At 39.9% G+C, this 22,752-nt stretch overlaps 5 protein-coding genes across 6 annotated transcripts; 2 read left to right on the top strand and 3 right to left on the bottom strand.

The window, feature by feature from the left end:
* Window positions 1-32: 32 nt before the first annotated feature.
* On the bottom strand, window positions 33-1,448 carry LOC143152992 (transcription initiation factor TFIID subunit 10). Its single transcript, XM_076323685.1, has 4 exons — window positions 1,241-1,448; window positions 996-1,147; window positions 854-918; window positions 33-744 (listed from the first exon to the last, which is right to left on the bottom strand). Exons 2-4 carry the CDS (start codon window positions 1,110-1,112, stop codon window positions 543-545), a joined length of 384 nt encoding a protein of 127 aa, XP_076179800.1. The 5' UTR covers window positions 1,113-1,147; window positions 1,241-1,448; the 3' UTR covers window positions 33-542.
* Window positions 1,449-1,557: 109 nt separating this feature from the next.
* Scox (Synthesis of cytochrome c oxidase) lies at window positions 1,558-3,093 on the bottom strand. The gene is made up of 4 exons (XM_076323684.1): window positions 2,963-3,093; window positions 2,383-2,812; window positions 2,112-2,317; window positions 1,558-2,040 (listed from the first exon to the last, which is right to left on the bottom strand). The coding sequence occupies exons 1-4, from the start codon at window positions 3,032-3,034 to the stop codon at window positions 1,855-1,857; spliced, it is 894 nt and encodes a 297-aa protein (XP_076179799.1). The 5' UTR covers window positions 3,035-3,093; the 3' UTR covers window positions 1,558-1,854.
* Window positions 3,094-3,318: 225 nt separating this feature from the next.
* On the bottom strand, window positions 3,319-6,220 carry LOC143152989 (pancreatic triacylglycerol lipase). 2 transcript variants are annotated; one of them, XM_076323680.1, is made up of 8 exons: window positions 5,713-6,217; window positions 5,558-5,641; window positions 5,232-5,497; window positions 4,353-4,827; window positions 4,024-4,275; window positions 3,827-3,941; window positions 3,515-3,721; window positions 3,319-3,426 (listed from the first exon to the last, which is right to left on the bottom strand). In XM_076323680.1, the coding sequence occupies exons 1-8, from the start codon at window positions 5,786-5,788 to the stop codon at window positions 3,342-3,344; spliced, it is 1,560 nt and encodes a 519-aa protein (XP_076179795.1). In that variant the 5' UTR covers window positions 5,789-6,217; the 3' UTR covers window positions 3,319-3,341. The 2 variants fall into 2 exon arrangements, with proteins under 2 accessions (XP_076179795.1, XP_076179794.1); XM_076323679.1 differs by having other exon boundaries at window positions 5,232-5,641; window positions 5,713-6,220.
* Window positions 6,221-8,977: 2,757 nt separating this feature from the next.
* LOC143153145 (lipase 3) lies at window positions 8,978-11,603 on the top strand. The gene is made up of 8 exons (XM_076324027.1): window positions 8,978-9,184; window positions 9,704-9,902; window positions 10,068-10,182; window positions 10,315-10,561; window positions 10,639-10,797; window positions 10,867-10,951; window positions 11,113-11,255; window positions 11,342-11,603. Exons 1-8 carry the CDS (start codon window positions 9,023-9,025, stop codon window positions 11,492-11,494), a joined length of 1,263 nt encoding a protein of 420 aa, XP_076180142.1. The 5' UTR covers window positions 8,978-9,022; the 3' UTR covers window positions 11,495-11,603.
* A 3,467-nt stretch (window positions 11,604-15,070) lies between these two features.
* Window positions 15,071-19,873, top strand: LOC143153234 (tubulin glycylase 3A-like). The gene is made up of 11 exons (XM_076324210.1): window positions 15,071-15,221; window positions 15,317-15,444; window positions 15,681-15,954; window positions 16,028-16,241; window positions 16,712-16,802; window positions 17,291-17,461; window positions 18,223-18,476; window positions 18,554-18,750; window positions 18,808-19,077; window positions 19,151-19,363; window positions 19,568-19,873. The coding sequence occupies exons 1-11, from the start codon at window positions 15,099-15,101 to the stop codon at window positions 19,811-19,813; spliced, it is 2,181 nt and encodes a 726-aa protein (XP_076180325.1). The 5' UTR covers window positions 15,071-15,098; the 3' UTR covers window positions 19,814-19,873.
* The last annotated feature ends 2,879 nt before the right edge of the window (window positions 19,874-22,752 follow it).

The following is a 22,752-nucleotide window of genomic DNA, read 5'->3' as shown; positions in this document are numbered from 1 at the left end:
AAGTAATCGAAAGTCACTAGAGATACACATCGTTCTTCTATCCATCAGCTGAAGAATTTTATTTTTCTTAATTTTTTTTACAGTTTTATCCTAGAACCTACTTTCAAGTACAACCGTTATACTAAAAACAAGATAATATTTCTAAAGTTATTCATTTTCTTCTTATTTGTGGTTAAACGAAACCTTGGCTATGACATCATAAAAATGTACCCTTCTAGAATAGTTCTTAGAGAACGTACGCCAAATACTCGAACTCATATTTGAAAATTATAAAAGTGTGTAATGTTCATGCATTTTCGTTTCCATCATCTGAAAAGATTACAAAACCGGTTTCTAGAATGGAACATAATGTATTTGAATATGTAATTTTGTAAAACCTATCACGTACAAATTTTACGCTTCATCAACTTTACAGTTTTGTAAATATGTTTCTATATTGTTATGTGAACTTATAATGATGTGGAAGAAGTCAGCTCTGTGTGTATGTAAACAGATATTAAATTAATAAATAAAATAAGAAAAGACAACATGGAACTTTAAAATTAAACGAAATAATGTGGTTTTTTGACAATAATGCCATATTCTGCTACTGCCGGTGTGAGGTCCTCCATGGTTAATGTGTAACGTCGATCCTTCCCTTTTGTCTTTGTATTCTGATTAGCCCCACGTGTCTTGCAATGTTGCAGGGCATCATTTGCTATTTCAGATATGAATTTTTGTGCTGCTAAAGAAACCAGACGTACTCTAAAATAAATAAAACATTGTTAGGTTTGTTATGTAACAAACATAAAGATCAAATAATTGTTTTGTATTCTTTATTATTTTTCTTATTCTTTTCCAACAAATTGCTTACATTCTGGGATCTGTTGTGTTAAAGCCAGCTGTATGTAAATAATGTTCACTGATTGCATCAGGTACCTGTAAAAAAGACATCGTTTGAAAACTCATCTAAAAAGTACATAAATTGTAACTATTATAATTTTATATGTAACTACCGTGGGTGTGTAATCTTCAAGTTGCAATAGAAAATCTGAAAGAGGCTGACCAGCTGTCTTTATCTCTTCATTTGCTGTATACATTGGTGGTGTTTCTCTTCCAAAATCTTCCGCCATTTTAACTTAGTCTTTCACAAAAATATTAAAATATTCTAGAAGAAGAATTGAATTTGAATAAAAATTCATTAACTGATAATTTTTCAAAACTTCGAAATTTGAATGATCTGTCATTGACAAGTTCTAACCTCTCAGTAGTGAAAGCACTGTAGTTGTTTAACGAGTCTACAAAATCTCCTTGAATGTTAATAATAATAATTTTAACGCAATCCTTACAATACGAATTAAAAGAATAATAGTGGCATTAACATGTTAAACGTAAGCAATATTACAGAGAAGGCTGTGCATGTAAAATGTCAATGCAATACACTAGAGGAGCTCACATACACATCTTTCATTTTCCTAGGGATTATTCTAGGGGATATATTATACATTAAGGAATATATTAGAAAAATGTTTCATTAGTGTTAACAAAAAATTTCCAATGCAATAATTTAAAATTTTTTATGTGCAGTATAATTAATACATTAGTATTAGCTAATTTACAACTAATAGTATAAACTCCTTTTTTCAATACTTCTTGTGAATTTTCATTGTATATACTTAATAGTATATACAAGTTATATAACTTAATAGTATAATTAAGGTTTGTCGTTATCGTTAGGAATTTTTACTAATATATGGAATTAATATTTAATGAAAATTAACAGTTTCATTGAACATGAAAATTTTCTTTAAATGTCTCATTGAAAAATATTTAATAAGTGACTATCTATATAGAAATGCGTATAATATAAATATATTATGCTGTTTGGAGTGCATTTTTAAATGGTAGCGGCGGAAGCCAAGATTCATTCTTCAGGTTATCAAATTTCACTTTATTTATATGTATACTTTGACTTATTTGCTCAGCAGTATGTGTCTGTCCATAATAATCCACAAATAAGCCATCTGGATCTATTAAATATATGATGATTGTGTGATCCACCTAGAATAAAAGAGAGCTATGAATATTTGTACAAACAATAGAAGTTAGACAGTGTTAAATATTTTACTAACAATGTAGTCAGAGTCTTGGTCCTTGGGTCCATTGCTGTAGTACACCCTATAAGCTTTGCATGCCTTAGCAACTTGTTCTTTTGTTCCAGTAAGGCCAATTATTTTATCGGAAAATTCTTTTACATATTTCCCTACAATTTCTGGATTATCTCTGTCAGGATCAACGGAGATGAATATAGGCTGAACTTTCAAATTATATTCTTTCTCTGAAATAAGAGTTCAAGATAAGATAAGTTCATATTATGTATCCAGATCATTGTTCATAACCTACCGAGTTTATTAACAATTACTGACAATTTTTCAAGTTCCTCTGGACATATATCAGGACAGTGTGTAAATCCAAAATAAATTAAAACCCACTGTCCTAAAAAATCATCCGATGTCAGTACTTTTCCTTCAGTGTTGACTAATTCGAATTTCCCTCCAATTGCTGCTTTTCCTATTTCACGTCTCCTATTACGTTGTATTTGCAAGTCTTTTTTCTTTTGTAAATAGTAGATGTATAATAAAAGAGCTCCTCCAAAAACACTTGTAATTGCTAAGTTCCTCCATGTGATAGGTGATTTTTTAAAAAACATGTCATTTTCTTTTTTCTTAGGTAATGTGGTTACTTGTTCACTTTGATAAAATGTTGTACAAGTATTTATATGTCGAACCAGAGGATGATACTGTCTGAAGATTCGCAAATTCTGAGTTGATATCTGTAAACAATTTTAAAAGAAACTATCGAACCAAATTAATAATCAACTACAGACTGTTTTATCGTTTATTTATTTATGTTGATTCGTTAGTGCTTTACTGAGAAAAAAAAGAAGTATATATCATAAACGATCGTTTAAAGAGGTACTTACATTTTTGAACGTCTGACTTGAATACCTATTTAACAACAGAATTGATTGACTGATTAGACTCGACACTGTCATTATTGTGATCGATTTCGTTCAATCTGAAACTGGATATAGGTTATGGTTTAATCATTTCCGGGCATGCGCGTCTTTCAAGTATGCTGTTTGAAAAGTCAGTTTTTGCACGTAATCTTGCCATATTACAGGGGCTATTGGCAATTAAATATTCTTAAGGATCTATTACTTAAAAGTCGTTTAATTGACATCTGTTCGATTTGTCTGACGTTTGTTTATTTCCTTTATAACTAAGATATTATATGATAAGAAAAAATGATAAAAATTTTGTTATAACATTTTTGTATTTCCATGATAAATTAAGATCACTTTATGAAAGCGTGCATTGTCCTCGTCGTAGAATTACCGATACTTCCTGGGAATTTATAGCAGTGTTTGGAGTACAATATTCCCATCTAAATGATGTACAAATAAAAAATAAATTAAAATTCTATTCGTTAAATTTAGCAAACATCAATTTCAAGGAATTGTACGTTTACATGCCTATTGCCTCTTCGATCTTCAACAGTAAGCTTGCTTATAAACAATGTATTCGTGTTAGGATTTTTAGTTGTGATTTCATCTGTTTCATTTACAAGAGCCTGGTACCACGCCTGTGCCTTTATCATTGATTGATTTGCAGGCAATGATTGAAACTTCTTTACTGCGATGTTGTAGAAGGTTGTCCACCTCTTCTTCCGATTCGATAATCTTAAAAAAATATCCAGTATCATGAAAATTAATCTCGCTGTTTCTTTCAAAATAATGTGTATCAGATTATCATGATTTTAAATTTAGTATCGGGAGATGTCTTACGCGCATCGGAACTTGAAGGTTGTCGTCCAATTGTGTTCTGCTATCTTTAAGAATAATATTCCTGTTGTTGTTACATCTTCTTTAGAAATGGTCACCGATGCCCTGATAGGCTGACCTAACGAAGAATCAAAAAATACGATAAAAATTAAGTTTCGATTCATCGAACTCGATATTAGGATCATATTTGTTGATTTTACCGCAAAATGGCTCCTCTTCTCTCGTTGGCAGGTAATAGATCCCTAAGGAACCATGATTAGCCCTGTAGCCCATTTCTTGAGACCAGAATGCAGATTCCATGGGGAAACACATTCCATTTAAATAAGAAATTCTTCCTTGAGGACAAGGCCAGGCAGTGAATTTACAAGTTTGATTATTCGTGTGGACACTTTCCAGAAAGAGTTTCCAGGCTCTCAGATGACTGCATGCGATCTCCCTAGTTAGACTAGCCTCTGAAACATCATTAATATTACAGCCACTGTGACAACAAGTTTAACGTCAATTTTTCAATCAGAAAAACCTATCGTACCGTTCAAGTGGCTAACAACAACAGAGTTCTTCACATCAGTGCAACCAGGTTGCTCTCTACCACCATTGGGAAAGAAATCAATGTGGCCAAGAGGTTTCAGAAGACCAAAGCCATCTGCGAAGTCTTCAGATCCGTCTGTATGGATCACATCCACAAGTTGAGCATCGGTGGCATCCAGTTTTCTGGACCTTTCTCTGAACAAGTGATTCCTGAAGAACGGTGACGCAGGATCCAGACCCGTTATGCGGCCCATAAGAAGATTTTTCTTTTTCAAGACCTCGGAGGCGCAACCCGCAACGTGGGCACCAAGACTGAAGCCAACCACGTGAATATTTTCAGGGTGGGTGCCTAGGTTTATTGTGTCCAAGAGGACCAAACCCAATTGTCGACCTACTAGTTCAGTATTTGCAACCGCTGCTGAATACGTCGTCGCAGCGCCTCTAGTCCAGTCGAGTACCAAGACATTCACGTCTTCCTGCGGACAACTTTGTAACAATTAAGGTATCCAAGTTATGGAAAATAGGTCGGTCCGTTACACCAAGTGGACATCGAACATCGTCAGTCGAAAGTTTCTGTTGCGAGCGATGGTTCGGCGAAGCAAAGTTTTTGAAAGAGGAATTATTTCGATTGAGAAGACACTTCCTTTTACAAGTAAGACTTTCAATTGTAATTCCGAATATAGCTCGGGTAAATGATAAAGTTTAGCGCGCTGTTGGCTTACGACATCTAATTCAATAATTGATTCTACACCCCTCTCTGTAGTTAATATTTCCCCGGATTCGATTAATCAGAAAGGAGATATTTGGGGCGATATTATTGCCAGTATCACCCTGTACTATTTTGTTCCTTAAGTAGTACAATTTGTTTCGTGCAAATTACCAAGTCCAGGAGACTCCGTACCAGAAGAATCGACCCAACGTCACTTCCACTACCTTTGTAACCGTGTATCACGATCTTCAGAGGCTTCTTTGGGTCGAATTGCGATTTCAAAATGGATTTAAAATCATCGCCGTACTGAAGACTCTCGGGGGATTCTCTTTTATCACGGGTGTACAATAAAAATCTGGTCTGGATAATACTGGGATGTTCTGGTGGCCGTTTCAACGTCAAATGGGGAGGTGGATCAGCGAAGCAACCGACCAGATCTGAAATGTTCAATAGTGTACAGGAAATCATTAAAAAAACATAGCATCCAAAATTAATACCAAAACATATTTTCGGTTTGAAATTTTCACGTCCAGCTCCCATCCTACGTAGCATTGCTCTGTTCCTTACTGTTAGAAATTTTGCTGAAAAATAAGAGGCGATATTTGATATTGAAAATCTGTCAATTATCGTGCGAAGTGTCGTTTTCACTTACCAGAGCGTTTGGTTTCTATGGTCCAAGAGGCGAGGAGTATAAAAAAGGTCAAACCTTTCGCTGACACGAGCTGCATCTTTTTCTCGAGTTTTCGTTGCGTTTAATTTTCAACGATACCTGTTCTACTCCGCGTCCCTTTCTTCTCCATCCTTTCAAACCGTTTGTTCTTCTCTGCTGGTGTTGCCGGTTCTTCCTTTTTCCTTCAAATATGTCCTCCTTTTACTGGTTCTTGTGTACCTACTGTACAGTGAAACTCCGCGTTCGGCCTTGAAAAGCTCACCAAAAGACTCTTTTTCCCATTCACAGTTCTGGTCAAAGTGTACACGAATTGTCCATTTGCGCACTCGCTTTTCCACTCGATAGCACGCAACAACCGATTACCATTTATGTAGTCTTCGATTATGGTTGACATAGATACCATTAAGATCATAGAAATAGTTAATGGTACATGTGTATGACTTCAATCGTTAAAGAAGCGACAAGGAAGTATACAGTATATACGTATAGTTTAAAAAACAGTAAGTATAAGAACGTATTGGTCAGTAATCATCAATGGAAAGTAAAGTGTATCCACGCGATTACTTGTCGAATGAAACGCATGTGCACGATTACCTTAACTTTCCTTCCACCACGATGATACGACCGTTACATTGCATTGAAAATTATGTAATATTGGCAACGTTTCATAAAAGGAAATAGTGGGTCAACGTGCGCATAGAAGTGCACGATGCTTTCACTCAGTGGATTTCAGCAAGTTTTTTGCTGAGAGTGAACTACTGGTCTTTTCGTTCTTTCATCACATTCTTCTGGCAAATATATTTTATAGATTTCGGTCGATGGTGTTTTATTACATTAGATTGTAACAGAATTTCTCGAAGCTACGGAACTAGAAAAATGTATTCGATACCTAAAGAGTTGTTTATTAATCAGAGTGTGTTTCGTTACTAACAGCAAATAGAAATGCGTTTAATTTCTTAATCGGAAAACTGTCTTTATTTCGGCTACTTAACATAACGTCAAGTTGGAAATTCAATGTTATTACAGACTTCCGTGGGACAGTGAGCTTCACGTGACAATATTTATCAAGCCGAAAACAACGCAATCATCTATCATGTCCGCAATTTAGTATTGAAGTTATCATCGGTGTTTGTGCACAATTATCAGCAAAATGAAAACAAAAACGTAATTTAATAATAACGAAAATGTGGATGCGATTTTAGTTTACGGCACGTACAGTAAAAATGTAAAAAGAGCTGTAACATGGTACCATTGTTTTAATATTGCTAAACGTAACGTAATCAAAACGGATACTTCTGATAAAAATACAGTATTTTTTCGATAAATTTGAAAGTCTTGGGATAAAAATTCACATGATATTATCTTCACATAATTGAGTTAATATCATTCACGTGATATTAATTCAATATTCTTCGCTCATTAACACAAATCGTTGTGTTTGAACAAATCAAAAATTTGATTGGTTCCAAAAAGACCCCCTAGTAACGGAGATATATTTTTCACATTTATCGTGGATTTCACATTTATTGCGACAATACTGTACTATTGTTGTACTAGCAGTGGTAACGGAAAATTCTCGTATCGGTATATGACAACTTTCACGAGGTTCTAGCATTGACAAAATAAGGACACTTTGAATTTTTCAAAATGAAAAATATTATCCATATCCGTATCGTATTTCAGGTACATATATAGAGGAATAATTATTACAAGTACCATGGTGTTTGAATATTAAAATTACATACTCAACAATCAATTACGTAATTAGACCGTACTTTATCCATGAACGATTAACGGGATAAAAGTTTAAAATTTTTTATAAATACTTAAGAATAGTTCACGTTTTAAAATATTCCAAAGAAGAACATATTTACACGTTATGAATTTGTTTCGAAGCTGGAGAAAGCGGTACGTGTGACAAATTTTCTCAAAGGAATCTTTGTTGTATTTTTGATAATATTGTTAAACGCAATTTCGCCATATGGAAAATTAATTACGCAAAATTAAAAATTAATTTGAAATTACTCAAACAACTCTCGGATGTATACTCAGAAGGCCCTAATACAACTCATATAATTTATTAAGAATTCAAGATATGATTGGAAATGATTTTTATCAACATTCAAGATTTTGTAGTTGGGCTATTTCTCAAATAGATAATTTTTTCGAAACTGTTATGTCCACAGATGACGTAACATTTAGAAAGAATGGATCCATGAATAGAAGGAACGTGGTAAATCCTCGTGAGTTTAGACGAATTGATAATAAACATCGATGAAGTGTAAATGTCTGGATTTGTATAATCGAGAAACGTATTGTTGGATCGCATCTTATCGAACGAGCACAGACCAGATCAAAGTATGCACAAGTTTTAACAAAGATTTTATTGACATTTTTATGCGTCGTTTCATTATAATATTAATAGAAGTGTAATGATTTCGTAACAACATTAAAATTAAAACATAAATATGTTCATACTTTTTTAGAGAGAATATCGAGCTGTATCGATTAATGTAATAAGAAATATGCGATTCCATTTAAAAGAAATATTAACGACCTTTATACGTTCTTTACGCATTTATCTACAAAAAAAAAATTAATGACAGTATCATTCGAAACCATTCAATCTTATCTGAAACATTTTTTGCTACGGATTATCGTAAATGCGTAAATCAAAATAATAATACCAAGTGAATTACATTGTATATACGTATCTATAGCACGGCATAAACAATTGATTCGAACAATGTCAGCATAAGTAGTTCTCGTTTATCGTTACGGAAATTCTTTTTTCTTAATTCTATCAAAGATTGTATTATGCTATAAAATTCGGTAACTATGTAATTAGAGTCTAATCTTTCTAATTTGAAAAAGAAAGAAGATAGTTTTGGTAGAGTTCTCCATTCCACGTTTTTTATCAACGATGCGACTTTCTCACTGTCTATGTCTCAAAATTAGAAGGAGCTATCTGGGCACGCGTTTTTAATTCATTAATCTGGCTAAACAATAAATTTGACGCATGTCATCGTACAATTCCAGGTGCTCAAATAATCTGAAAATCTTGATCCATGGAAATCCTGATAAGCACATATTTTAGCCTACACGCTGCTCAAATTGTCGATAATAAATCTACCTTTGCAATGATTAACATCTTGACAATGTCTTTAACTGATCATTTGTTGATTGATAAGCGGTAAGCGTTTGATCCAATGTTTTTTTACATGAATTTATACTTAGATAAGGAACACTTTATATACTGCTGGCGCTACGAAATCAATGGTGCTCTGCAGAGATGTATCATTGTGCAACAATGCCAAGATTACTCTTCATTTTGGCCGGCGTTGTGCAAGTGGCACTTGGTATACCTCTTGTAGAATACGAAAATGAATTTAGTAACGATGTTGACTTCGCGTTTGAAAATCTGGATCAACCTTATCTCAACGTCGAAACTCCTGTAAGTATCTATGTTCGAGCTAAACTGATTCTAATAGTTCATATTGTGGCTGATTGGGATTCGATCCACAATTTCTTAACTGGCAATAGATAACTTATTTAACACGTTCGTAAGATTCGATATCCGGAGACCCGATAAGGTAATTACAGCTTCTTAATAGCTTTGGGTTATACCAATCAATAAAACTTGAGAACCTAATTATAATTTTCTGAAGAAACGTGATGTACGATAATATTCTAACGAGTTTGCCTTAGATTAAATTATAGAAGCAACGGATAATATAGATTCTCCTTTTTTCTTAATTGTGAAGTTTTCCAATTACTCGTAGTCTCGATAATCTCTATTTCGAGCGTTAAAAGTTTGATGAATCATCATTTAATTTAGGATTTTGACAATCCATGTTACGGTTCATCCAAGATAGTGGTTCTACGCGTTTAATTAATAAGATACAATATTGTTATCCGATTATATTCATTCAAAGAGAAATAATGTATAACGATGTTTTTTCTTTCTATATAGGTAGAACGAGTACAAAAATTAGGATACATAGGCGAAACTCACGAAGTCGTTACTCAGGATGGTTACATCTTGCAAATGCATAGAATTGCAGGATCAGAGAAGAGTCCCAGATCCGAGAGGAAACCTGTCGTATTTCTATTTCATGGACTTTTGGATTGTTCGGCTACGTGGGTACTGGCAAGTCCTGAGAATGGTTTAGGTATACCAAATAAAAACAAATTCTTGTAATCAAAAGTTGCACGTATCGTGTTTAACTTGTTACTTTTTCCTACCAAAGTGCCAATATTAAGGTAGAAATTGGTCCCAAAACGAGAACGCTTATTTCGTAAAAGATCACTAGTAAGTAATATTTAAACAATTTTAGGCTACATATTAGCTGATCATGGGTACGACGTGTGGATGGGTAATGCACGTGGCAATAGATACTCTCGAAACCATCTAAAATTACCTACTGTAGATAAAGACTACTGGTTGTTCAGGTATACCAGGATTTTCGACTAAGAACTGTTCCCTTAGACTGTCTTTACTTTCAAGTACAGAATGACAAGCTATAATATAACCTCGTCACCTTTAAGAGTTATACAATCAAAATAAGGTATTCTTTCTACAAGTTGGCACCAGATAGGAGTATACGATATTCCAGCAATGATCGACTATATTTTAATGGAAACCAAACAAGAGAAGATCTTCTATGTGGGTCATAGTCAGGGAGGTACTTCATTCTTCGTGATGGCTAGTGAACGACCAGAGTATCAAGAGAAAATTGTGGCGGTATGGACTCTGGCACCGGCAGTTTTCATGTCCAAATCGACTAATCCAATTTTCCGTTTATTGGCTCCGTTTGCTAACGATTTGAAAGTAGAGTTCAATTTTCAATTCTCTCTTTTTTCTATTTTTTTATTCGAACCTTATAAATACAAATAATTAATTTATAGAAATTGACGTCGATGATAGGCATGTACGAGTTCAAGCCAACAGAAGCCTTTGTTCGTAAATTGGCTGGCATTGTATGTCACGATGAAATGCCTACGCAACCAATATGCACAAATATAATCACCCTTCTTGGTGGACGAAACGATAAGGATTTGAACATTGTAATCGTCGTTTATTTGATACGAACGTAACACCAGTCTTCAATTTTACTTAAAAGTTTCAATTTACAGTCTCTTATATCTGATATTGGACGATATGATCCTGCTGGTTCATCCACTAGGCAATTTGTACATTATGGACAGTTGATAAACTCTGGTCAGTAACGAAAGAAAAATTTTCCATACTTTTTGCATTTCTACATTATAAATTATAATAGGCACAGATACAATTACAATACACAAGTGCTCAAATACAGAAAATAGTATTCGAGTTTCAGCAGACTCGAATCACCGAATATTAATTTTACTCTTTCACAGGAAATTTTGAACAATTCGATCATGGTTTATTTGGTAATTTGAAGATGTACGGCACGATACGTCCCCCTATGTACAACCTTGCCAATGTCAGAATACCTGTTTATTTGCACTATTCCAGCAACGATGAAATGGTCAACGTTGAAGTTTGTATCTTTTCTTTGAAAGAGTACACTGTCAGATTCCGATATTTCGAGATCGTTTCAAAATAATTTTACACCATTTCTTACAGGATTTACAAGAATTGTACGAGAGTCTACCGAACGCTGAGAAATTCTTGGTTCCATATAAATGGTTTGCGCACCTTGACTTCATTTGGGGCCAGAATGCCGAAAGGCTGCTCTATCGTAAAATTCTCAGCCTTATGTCAAGTTACGAGATTTGAATCTAAATTTATGCACGTACGTTATCGCGTGCAATTACAAATCTGACTAATTTCGTAATGTGATGTAACATTTTTAGGTAAATTGTAAATTATGTTAGTAAATCGAACGTCGAAAAATATTTGTTTGTAATTGAACCTATCGAGCCAATCCTTGCGATGGAGCAAGCTCCAACTACTTCGTCCGTTTAAAAATATCAGATCAATATTCCGACTCGTCGATGGGAAATGTATCGGACATTGAGCTGATACGAACAGATTTTTATTTTCAATTTTTAAAACAACTGCCTACAATCTTTAGAACGCGATTATCTATTTAGAAGCTTCTACGTTCAAAATCGAACAGTCGTCGATTTTGGAAATTCCCCCTATTTCTGGACTATTTATGCGATAACTTCACTCCTCGCTATTTTCAAACGCATCCTGTCGTCGACAGTGACATGTTTGTCCCATGGATCGTTCGTTTTTTCGGAGTTTGTCTGTACTACGTATCTTTTTCAATATTTCAGTAACAAGTTCACAAACATCAAATCGCTAATTGAACAATCCACCACCCGCATCGGGACATCCTTCGAATGAAGTCGTACTACCGTATTCTATGATTTCCCGCAACATATATCAAACTATATCTAATGGTAAGAAATTAATCTAGGCTAGGTGAGGAGAAACACACAATTTGAAATTACGGGATTCTGTAACCGTACTAACGGAATTGGGGGTGTGATCTCGAAAGAGATTAATTGAACAGAAGACGGAGATTGTAAATAGACATTTACGTACATATGTATACCTCTAGCAAATATTTCAAATATTTCGTGCTCTAGTTTTCGAGAACCCAGTGTCTCGAATGAATCAAGTCGTTCAAGTATACACGTATTCCAATTACAGATAACAATACGTACGATCCGTTCGAAGTATTTACAACTCTCGATTCATTCGAGTTGCTCGAAGATTCGAGTCTCATCTCGGTTCGAATTTCGGATACGCGAACATTCGAACACCTTCGGAGAACGCTCTGGCAACCTTGTCCTACAGAAAGTCCGCTCGAACGTAGACCTAAATTTAAAGACGTCGTAACCGTTAGTAAAAGTGTCGGACTCCGCGAAGAAACTCGCAACTCTTCGAGATAACGATTCTTCGACGTTGAGTTTTATCGCACGCGAGGATCGCATGCGCCAGGTGGTCCGATAAGCGAAAACGCGTAAAGGTCGACCGAATTCCAAAATAGTACGTTAAACGTACATCTCCCCCGAGATTATCAGCTTGAAATCGAACTCGTGCAATTAACGATACCGGGTCGAAGTGATTTTCGTCTGGCCCCCTGCAACCGTTTACCTCCAACGGCCTCTTCGCGCGAACCAAGATGCGCCTCGCTTAAGTGGGTCAGAGCACGTAGAACCGGAGCGGTTGGGTCAATCCGCGCGAGCGCTTTTTGCTTCTTCGCCTGCATTCGGCGGTCGAGAAGTTCCATAGGGGTGCCTGGTACGCTACTCCGAACCTCACCCAACCCACCCCTCCTCTCCCGTTGGTGTTTGCCCTCCTTGGAATTCCGATCGCCGTAACTCATTAACGGGGCCGTTCGAAAATTTTACCAAATTTCTTTCCGATTGCTCGAACGACGATTTCGACTGTTAATAATCGCAAGGACACATCGAAGGAGAACCCGTTGGATCGATCGATCGTATCGTGGATCGTGATCGAGGTGTTGTTTCGTCAATTCGACTTATAAAAAGATCAATGTTCCTTCTTTTTTTTTTTTCACACATTTTCTCAAAGTACGCGTTTTCGCGCGAACGAAGTACTATATTTCGTAGTAACGATGTTCCGTTCTATCGTTTGTAAACGTGTCTCGCGCGGATCGAAAAGAAACGATTCGACACGCCTCCGTGACCTTTGAGAATTTCGAGCGTCGTTATCATCGAGTCGGTCTGAGATCCACGGATCTCGTAATACGACGTTAATTATACCCACGTAAGGACGCCGTCATGCGATCTTGGCCAATACGGTCGAATAGTTTGGAAGCTTTGAACAGCTTTCAGGGCGCACGCCTGCGGAATCGTAGATTCCGAACACATGCCTCGTCCCTGTCCCCCGATGACGTTCAGTCGGAGTTACGCTTCCGTCTCGTCGATTCCTCGGCTCGGCCACGGGGTAAACACGAATTCGTATCCTCGTGGCTCGCGGTACACGTCGTCTACGATCATGCGATACCCGGAGAGAATCTACCCGTTGTACCGTTCACGTACGAGGCGGTAATTGTTGATTGGAGACCGTGGTGCACCGTGTCGAACGACGAGGATGCCGACGGGACGGCTCGCGAGGATTCAACAGGTATCGGATGACGTTCGATCGGCGCGAATCGACGACCACGAGGTTTCCATCGCGGTAACGTCGTAAAGGTACGCGAGTACACGTTCGATCTCGGTTCACCGTTGGGAGTACGCATCTCACCGAGTACGATACATCCGAATCTCGAGCGTACACGTTCGATCTCCGTTCTCCGTTGAGAATACACATCTCATCGAGTACGATATATCCGAATCTCGAGCGTACACGTTCGATTTCGGTTCTCCGTTGAGAATAAACATCTCACCGAGTACGATACATCCGAATCTCGGGTACCTCCGTCACGAGTACCCGGTAGATACTTGGTTCGACGAGATTCTCCGATAATCGCTACCGAACTTTGCAAGCTGATCCGGGATAAAGCAACGTCGAGCTCCACGGGCCGGTCCTTCTACCAACGAAGCACCCTGCGATGAAGCGAAATTGAAGATCGAACGGTGTTCGTCGGCGCAGAGGGGCTGTCGGTGACTCGTAAGCGCGCTACATGAATGCGAACGATGAGACGGCGACGAAATCGCAGCCGACCGGCTCGGAAAAAACGGACAGGAACGAGGGAAGATCGGAGAACGAACACGGCGAGCCTGGCAGGAAACCAGTCAGCGATTCCGAAGCCACGGACGAGAAAGTAGACAAAGGTGCGATTTAGAGAATTTCGTTTCTCATATTATTTGTATATACGTATAAAGACCCATTGCTGTACCGTTATACGTAAATACACGAAAGTACAAAGCGAGTAGTAATTTGCCGATCGAGTCTTTGAACGATGAAAAGGAATCGAATCGATATTACCGTGTAAGTCGACGGGAAACGCTAGTGATCCGAAAAAATAAAATTCGAAACGCGTACTGGTTTCGATTATCCGTGAAATCCGCGCGCACTTTTCATCTATCGATTGTTTAATGTATCCAGAGAAAGAAGTCGCGCCCTCGGTGCTGCCATTGACGCTTCACGAACGATTCGTACGGATCAAGCAAATGGTCAAGGACGCCGTAGCTGCCCATCACACGTTCATGATTTACGGGAGGGCCAGAGTCGTTCGCGAGTCTATGCTGAAGAGGGGCTGGTGCGAGAAGTTCTTCAGAAAGAATCCCAGTGGTACTCGCGGATCGGTGCTTAGCGAACTTCCTCTTCTAGAGCAATCTCCAAGCTAACGACGATCTTTCCAGCGGATCATTTCACCGTGGATTCCAGTCCCGTGGCGTTGCTGGCGGGCATCGGTGACTTGAAGGATCAACAGAGCGAACGCCAATTGATATCCAGGATGCTCAGCAATCACCCGGTCGATTTTCTATGGAACACGGGATCCGAGTGGCCCGGCTGGCCGTCTCAGGACAACAAGACCATGATCTTCAATCGATACTGTCGAGCGGGATTCACGTCGAAGGTATCTCGAGTGACCTCGATCGAGTCGCACAATTACGCGCGAACAGCGCATCGAACGAGGATGATACACGCTTCTAAGGAAATCGATTGCCTTAGGTGGGCTTGTGCTCGAACGTCAAGCAAATGCACTGGTACTACGAGGCTGGAGTGGCAAACACCCTCTTCCCACGATGTTACAATCTTTGCCAGGGCGATCAGATGCACGCTTTCGTCGAGGATTTTCGGTGAGAAAATCGTTTCTTCGGTACTCGAACCTCGTTGGAGGGACGTCGGTCTTGAATCGAATTTTTTTTATCGATCTTTCGTCGAGCAATTTAATCACGAATTCTTCGACGCAAAATCGGATCGATTTATAAGAATACCTTGGTTTCTTTGCACGCGAAAAATGTAAGAAAAAAAAAATAAAACACTTGGATGAATTTTTGCGTCAGTTGTTCGAACGTGTACAATGTCCCGGTAGATTTACGTCTTGCTTGAGTCTGCTGAAGTGGCTGTTGAACAAGATCTCCGCCGAAGGTGAAAACGCGGTTCGATCGCCGTCAGGGACGATACCACTGAAGGCTCTGGAGTTCGCGATCAAACGATGCAGCGATTATATCAGCGCGCAATCTCACGAGGACATCGATCAGGAAACGGAAAGAGTTTGGGCGCATCAGTGGGATCAGTTTATCAGCTGGTACTATCAGATCGTTCACGGTCAAGCTCTGTTCGTTCGGAACACCGTGCCCTTTCAAGTAAGCGAATCGTCGCTCGAATCGCGAAAACGATGGAACGAAACAATTGATCAATTTATCGCGACGCGAGCAGAAATTCTTCCTGGCGGCGAAACACATACTGAAAAAGATGAAGAAGTACTGTCCGCAAATCGACATGGACGGTGTCATGAACGTGTGGATCATGAAACCCGGGAACAAGAGTCGTGGCCGTGGGATCGTTCTGCTGAACAAACTGGAGGACGTTATCGCGAAGATGAACCCGTCCAACAAGTCGGACACTCGTTACGTCGTGCAAAAGTACATTGGTAATGGATGATTATTTTTGAGAGTATCGCGAACCATGATGTGTTGCGGCTAAAAATAAAGGGCAGCGACGCGATTTTAATCCTTTGGACTCCAGAGCGAGATCCTAATTCAGTGTACTATTTTCGATCCGGGAAAACTTGATGATTTGGAATTCAAATTGGAATTGAAATATTACGTTCTCGTAGAGTGTAAACGCACGTGCGCTAAGTATAGAAAAATGTTTCATTCCAGATTTATTTTACGACTTAAAGGATTTTCTCGAGGCGTTGGTTTCTGGTAGCGAACAAGCCTCGAGTGCAAAGGGTTAAGAGGTAAATCGTCCTTTCACGGACAATGCAAAGGGTTAAAATTATAATAGATCTCGTACTCCTGGGTTATCGTTCGATCATCGTAGCCCATTTTGATGCCGCAACACAGAGCACAAACAAAGGTCTGCGACAATTTATCCTACCTATCTTTCCTTTCGTAGAGCGACCATTGCTTATTCACAGCACGAAGTTCGACATCAGGCAGTGGTTCATCGTTACCTGCGCTCAGCCCCTGACTCTTTGGATATACAAGTAAATCTCGAATCGTGCCTCAGAGAAGCATTTCATCGGAGTGAATCGGCCAAACTACGTTTGGCTCGAGCATAGACACGCACGAGTCGAACCAGTTATTGTTTCGTGTCTCCGAGTATCTAGGTCGTTTAATTGGTATTCGCGAGTCGCATTCGTCGTAATTATCGCTAATTTCGTACCCGAGGCGATTTGTAACCGACGAAGACGCTACCTTGTCGTCCTATATTTAGAGCCACGAGTCAGGAACGGTTGCGAGTAAACCGCAGTCAATTACCCGTTATAAACTCGTCCCCTACGAAATTGATTCCTTCTAACCCAGTTTGCGTAAACGTTTTCTTCTATCGTCGCGATGCGTTCACCATGGTGGAGCAACGCGATACGTGTTCTCGACGCGTGTTTCGTTCGCGAGGGAAATTTCCTAGCCTTGAGAATCAGAACGATACACTCGTGAAACGAAACAACGACCATACAACGATCTCACTTTCCAGGGAGAGTTATCTGCGATTCTGCTCGCAGAAATTTTGTCTGACGGACTTCCACGAATCGATTCACCTGTGCAATCACGCGATCCAATGCAAGTACACGAACTGCGGCGACAGAGATCCCGCGTTACCTTCGGACAACATGTGGGACGCCACGACCTTCAAGGACTTTCTCAAGTACGATCCGTTTAACCCTTAGAGTAACGTTAGAGATCTCCCTTTGGACACCGATCTACCGTCTCGTGTTTACACTTTTCGCGTACGGCGAAGTTTGGCTTTACAGGTTTATATCGGGGATGTGTTTACTGCGTCAACGATTCGACAAGTCAAACGCGCAAAGGTAAGGTTTCCGTTTGCGAGTTCGATCGGTCAATAAGCTGAAAATGTCGAAGCTACGGATTATATCGCAGTATCGTGAGTATGCGATCAAGAGCTTGCGAGATGTTCCGCGTATTACGTTTTTCGAGATCGTTTTTCCGATAGAGTTTAGAAACTTGGTAAATTCTTACCGATACTGGAACTTTTTACACTACGAGTTCTCTGAAATTCAAGTCCGCAGACATCGATTCTACACGTGAAAATTACAACGTGAGAAATAAGTGCAGAATCGACACAGGTTTGAACCCCGTTGGGACGTTCTCTCGACGTTACGTATTTCTCTCACGTTCATCCTTTTCTTTCATTACGCTTTCACGTTTGATATACCGCGACGCATACGCTATCGGATCACGAGTTATCACAGTTTTGAATAAACCATCGTGCCACGGCGTTAAAGTGTCCTCGCGATGTTACACGTCCTGTACGCGAACGAATTTGCAACTCATTGTCCAAAACGATGATCGGCGGACACTGTACCCGTACCCGAATAAGAAGCACGGTGTTCTAAGGTCGAATTTCATCGGGAATATCAACCCGATCGATACTTGTATACGTTACAGGTCCCAGGGAAACGATAAAGCGTGGGACGAGCTGATCTATCCTGGAATGAAGCAAGGCTTGGTCGGTTCTTTGTTGGCCAGCCAGGAAGCGATGGATCGTCGAAAGAACAGTTTCGAACTTTACGGGGCCGATTTCATGGTCATGGAGGATTTCTCCGTTTGGTTGATCGAGATCAACAGTCACCCTGACATGAGCTACTCCAGCAAAGTCACCACCCGTTTGTGCAGACAGGTTCTAGAAGACACCGTAAAAGGTATCTATCGTCTCGAAGCTTATCGCGACAATTTTCGACACAGTCTCGTTGATCGTTCCTCGATTTCCATTCTGCAGTGGTGATAGATTTCCGTGAGAACAAAAACGCGGACACGGGATACTTCGAGCTAGCTTACAAGCAAAAGATGCCCAACTGTCAGCCGTATTTAGGCGCAGCTTTGTCCCTCCAAGGTACTCGCATCACGACATCGGAGAAGAAGCTTGCGCTGGGCTCCCAGAATTCGAAAGTTAGCCTCGTGTCGAAGTTTCCGATGGTGAGCGACGAGGAACGATCGAGTTCACGACGGGTACGTAAATATTCATTTCCGTAGACCTGCTTCTCGAAGAAGAAGTCCACGGTGCACAATCAGATCGGTCCGGTGATCGTCGATCTGATCGAGGAACTGGAGATCCAGCTAGATCAGGAGTTCTACGCGTATTACAAAATGGAGTCACCCAATCTGAGGCAAGCACTGCCCGCAACCGCGCCGCCAAAAACATTCAAATCGGCCGCGTTTATCGATAAGCAGGAATCGACCGCGAAGAGCGCTCCCACGGGTAGCACGGTTAACGTTAAGTCAAAGTTGCACGGTGTTGTTCAGGTATAACATTTGAAGAAACGTTGACTCTTGTTCGGGTAGTTGTCCCGTTAACACGTTTCGCGACTGCTCGCAGAATAATCGAACGAACGAGAAGATCGAGAACAATCAGAGAAACGTAACGCGGACGGCGAAGAAATCGCGCCCCATCAACGCGACGGCCAACAACAAACCGGAAACATCGCCCGTGAGGCAAACTTTGCTCTCGAAGATTTTAGCCATGCAGAAGCAAACGTCGAAGCTGACACCGAAAACGGAGAAACCTCTGACGAAGCAGCATCAGAATAAGGTAATTATCTTCACTGTATTGGGTTGTACGGAACGTAATTTCGTTTTTCAAAACGGAGAATATATAATTTAATCAAATGTTTGTAGGCTCTAAAAAAATCGTGTTTTACTTTCACCAAGAAAAAACGAAACGACTTTCCGAACAACTCGATAGAATTTTAATTCTACTCGTCGACGTTACTTTTCTTCGTTGTCGGTTCGTCAGATGATCAAGACGGTAGTACGTGATGCGATCAAAAAGTACAAAAAGGGTACCACCCTGTCGGCCATTCCACCGGAAATACCCGCGCTACCGCCCCTGTTGACAGCACCGAGCAAAGGAACCAACGACGCCGGGAAGAACAAAAATCGCCATGTTCTCCCGACGAAGAACAATACTCGTCCAAAGAAGACCAAGGTGTTGACCGATATCACGGACATGTACGCTGTTGGTTTGAGGTTGACCAAATGAACGAGAAAAGGAGAAATGTAGAATGTTCGCGATCCACATTCGTTATCGTTGATCTTTCTTCTCGAACTCTGTATCTGAAACGTACCTGTATATGGCCAATAATAATAATAAAAAAAAAAAAACTACATTATCGAACGTTAACTTCGTTTGGTGTTTCATTTCGACGACGATTCGCCGACTAATTAAAACGATCACCGTGTATGAACTATCGAAACAACGTCCGCTCGATTCCTATCCATGGGGTATCCCACGATATTTCCACATTTCTAAATTTACCATCATCGATGGCGACTCGTACTGAAGAATCAAAATTGTACCAGTGAATTGTACTCTCGGACAAATGGAGAGCCCAGTTCTCCGCAAATAAGTCACCGAACTTCATGTTAGATTACGAAAAAATTCGAAAGTTTATGTTACTTCTGTCCGTGTTTGTCACGTGGAATGGAGTACACAGACTCCTTTCCGAGTTCTGGGGTGCCTATATACACGGTAAACAACGCGATCAACGATACATTGGACATTGAATTCGTTCCCATAAGAAAAGACAGCTTTCAGTGCACCTACTTTCGACAACCTAAGAGCAATTTCAGGGTATGTATGTAGAGCTAAACGGGTGTAGGTTAGCGACGATCGGTCGATTCTTCTCACTTCACTCGCGAGGGAAGATAACCAGACGGAAGTCCAACTGGTCGATTAGATTCGGCACAGTGATACGACTCGAAGGCATCGATATCAGTTATTGTGGTTCTACGAGCACATGGTTAATAAATTACGAGGTATTTAACGTTCAAGTTTCGGCGACCGTCTATATTTACCGAGGTACAAACGATTTTCAAGAGCGTAGAGTACTCGATAAAGCAATGACAAATATTTATAGACCCTCCTATTATTTACGGTTTAACGTTAAAATTCTCGTACGTTATTCTCGTTACCTTTTCCCTAGTTTCTTCTCCGATATTTACAGGATGAATATTTCAACGCATTGAGAGTAATTACGAATCGAAGTAAAGGGACCAGGTATAATTAAGAAAAGCTGTATACACACACGGTAACATTTTCGTAAACAAAAAATCAATGATAAAAAAGGTTCGTCTTTGCGTTAGCAGTGTTTCACTAATCCAAGCGTGTATCTTATCGGCTAGTATCGCGTTAATCGTCCGGTTTTAAGGGAGACCCCCCCCCTAGTAGTAGTGAAGATAAATTTTTCACATTTATCGTGGACCTCGGTTTCACATTTATAGCGACAACGCTGTATTTCGACCACCATCACTGTACGAAATCTCATCGATCGGTCAGTCTAGCATCCAGAGACCGTTCCGCGTCAGTTAGGTCAATTTGACTTCGTACGTCGCGATTGCAGGTAAAAAATGACAATTGGCAGCTACCGTGCACCCATCCGATATCGTCGTCCAGTCACTCCGACATTTGTACCGATTCGGACAGCGATTTCGACGAAACGGTGTTCGCCACGCAATGGTTGGAAACGTTCGCGAGAAATTCCAGCCAATTGACGACCGAGGATGACACTTCCCGGTGGACAACCAACCGGAAGTGTCCCAACGTCCCGAGGGTAACGTTCGACCCAACCGTGCGCATTGATTCGAAAGAGAGTTTAAGCTTCGGTCCAAAGGAACGATCGACGAAAGAGAAAACTGTCGAAGTTCCCGCGAAACATCTTCCGCAATCGACGCAAAAGAGGATTCGTTCGAAGGAGAGAAACGAATCACCGACCACCAAGAAGACCTGTCTGGAGTTGGATCGTACTCGAGTTCCAGAACTCTGTGAAAATAGGACACCGTTGGAGAACACGAAGTCCCCGAAGGAGTACACGTACAACACCGAGCTCATGCGCACGCTTTCAGGTAAAATTTTCGTCGGAAACGAATACGTACAGTGGTTTGTAGAGTAACGCACGTGTTAACTTTCGTAAGATTTGGGAGCTAGGGATGAAAGTTACTTTGCTAAATAAAAAAAGAAAATGGTTGTAAGAGAGGTAGATACGATACATGAAAGGATGCAACTACGATATCGAAATAATCGTGCAACGTTACACGAAAGACGCGTCGATTCACCGTTTTCGATCGATCGAGTTTCCGATAGTAAGGGAAACGAATCGCGAAAAGTTAACCGTGCAAATTTTAATGAAAATTAACCGTGCGTTACCGTGGTGAAATAATTGGTACGATAGCTGTACGGAACGTTCTGCACGAGAACAAGAGGTTCTACAATCTCGCGAACGTCGCGGCGAATAACAAAGAAAGGAAAACCATCGAGGCTAGAATCGTTCGGAACAAACGTTTGTTAACGATCATGAAAGAAGTAATTCGTATGATGAACGAGCCAGAATTGGACTTGGATCTCGTCCAAGGTATCATGCCGGGGAACAAAATCGCAAAGACCGACATTACACGCGCGAAAGACCACGAAGAGGTGGGTCGAAACTCGACGAGGAACATTTGGAACGATTCGATGAAACGCGAGATGCGCGGACCGGTCATCAAGAGTTGCAAATTGGAGAGACACTTGAACGAATCCATGCAGAGAGCGGTAGAAAGATACAGAAATTACGGTAACACGTGGGAGAAACTGAAGTCGCGCGTGTCACCACTGCAACGTTCGCCAAAGAGGAAGAATTGCGTTTCCTGGTTACCCCTTCAAAATTACTTCACACCGTCGACGTGTCGGATGTGAGAAAGAAAATATGTATGTCCAGTCGATAGATTTGAAAATATGTACACACGGTTCATATATTTTACGTCAACCATGTTCGTGAACGTGTTACCGTATCGATAAGCGTTTATCGATCGTTAAAATACTCACTCTTCGAGCGGAAGTTTGCAAAATTCGGACGTAAGAATATAGAACACCGAAACGAAAGAAAATTTACACGTGAAAAAAAAAAATTATCGAAATGAATAAAAAATGTTAAAGCGTGGAAA

This window comes from Ptiloglossa arizonensis, chromosome 12 (genome assembly GCF_051014685.1).
Source record: "Ptiloglossa arizonensis isolate GNS036 chromosome 12, iyPtiAriz1_principal, whole genome shotgun sequence".
In the NCBI taxonomy this organism is placed as follows: Eukaryota; Metazoa; Arthropoda; class Insecta; order Hymenoptera; family Colletidae; genus Ptiloglossa; species Ptiloglossa arizonensis.
The sequence above is the reverse complement of the archived record's forward strand: the minus strand, read 5'-3'. Positions and strand labels throughout refer to the sequence as shown.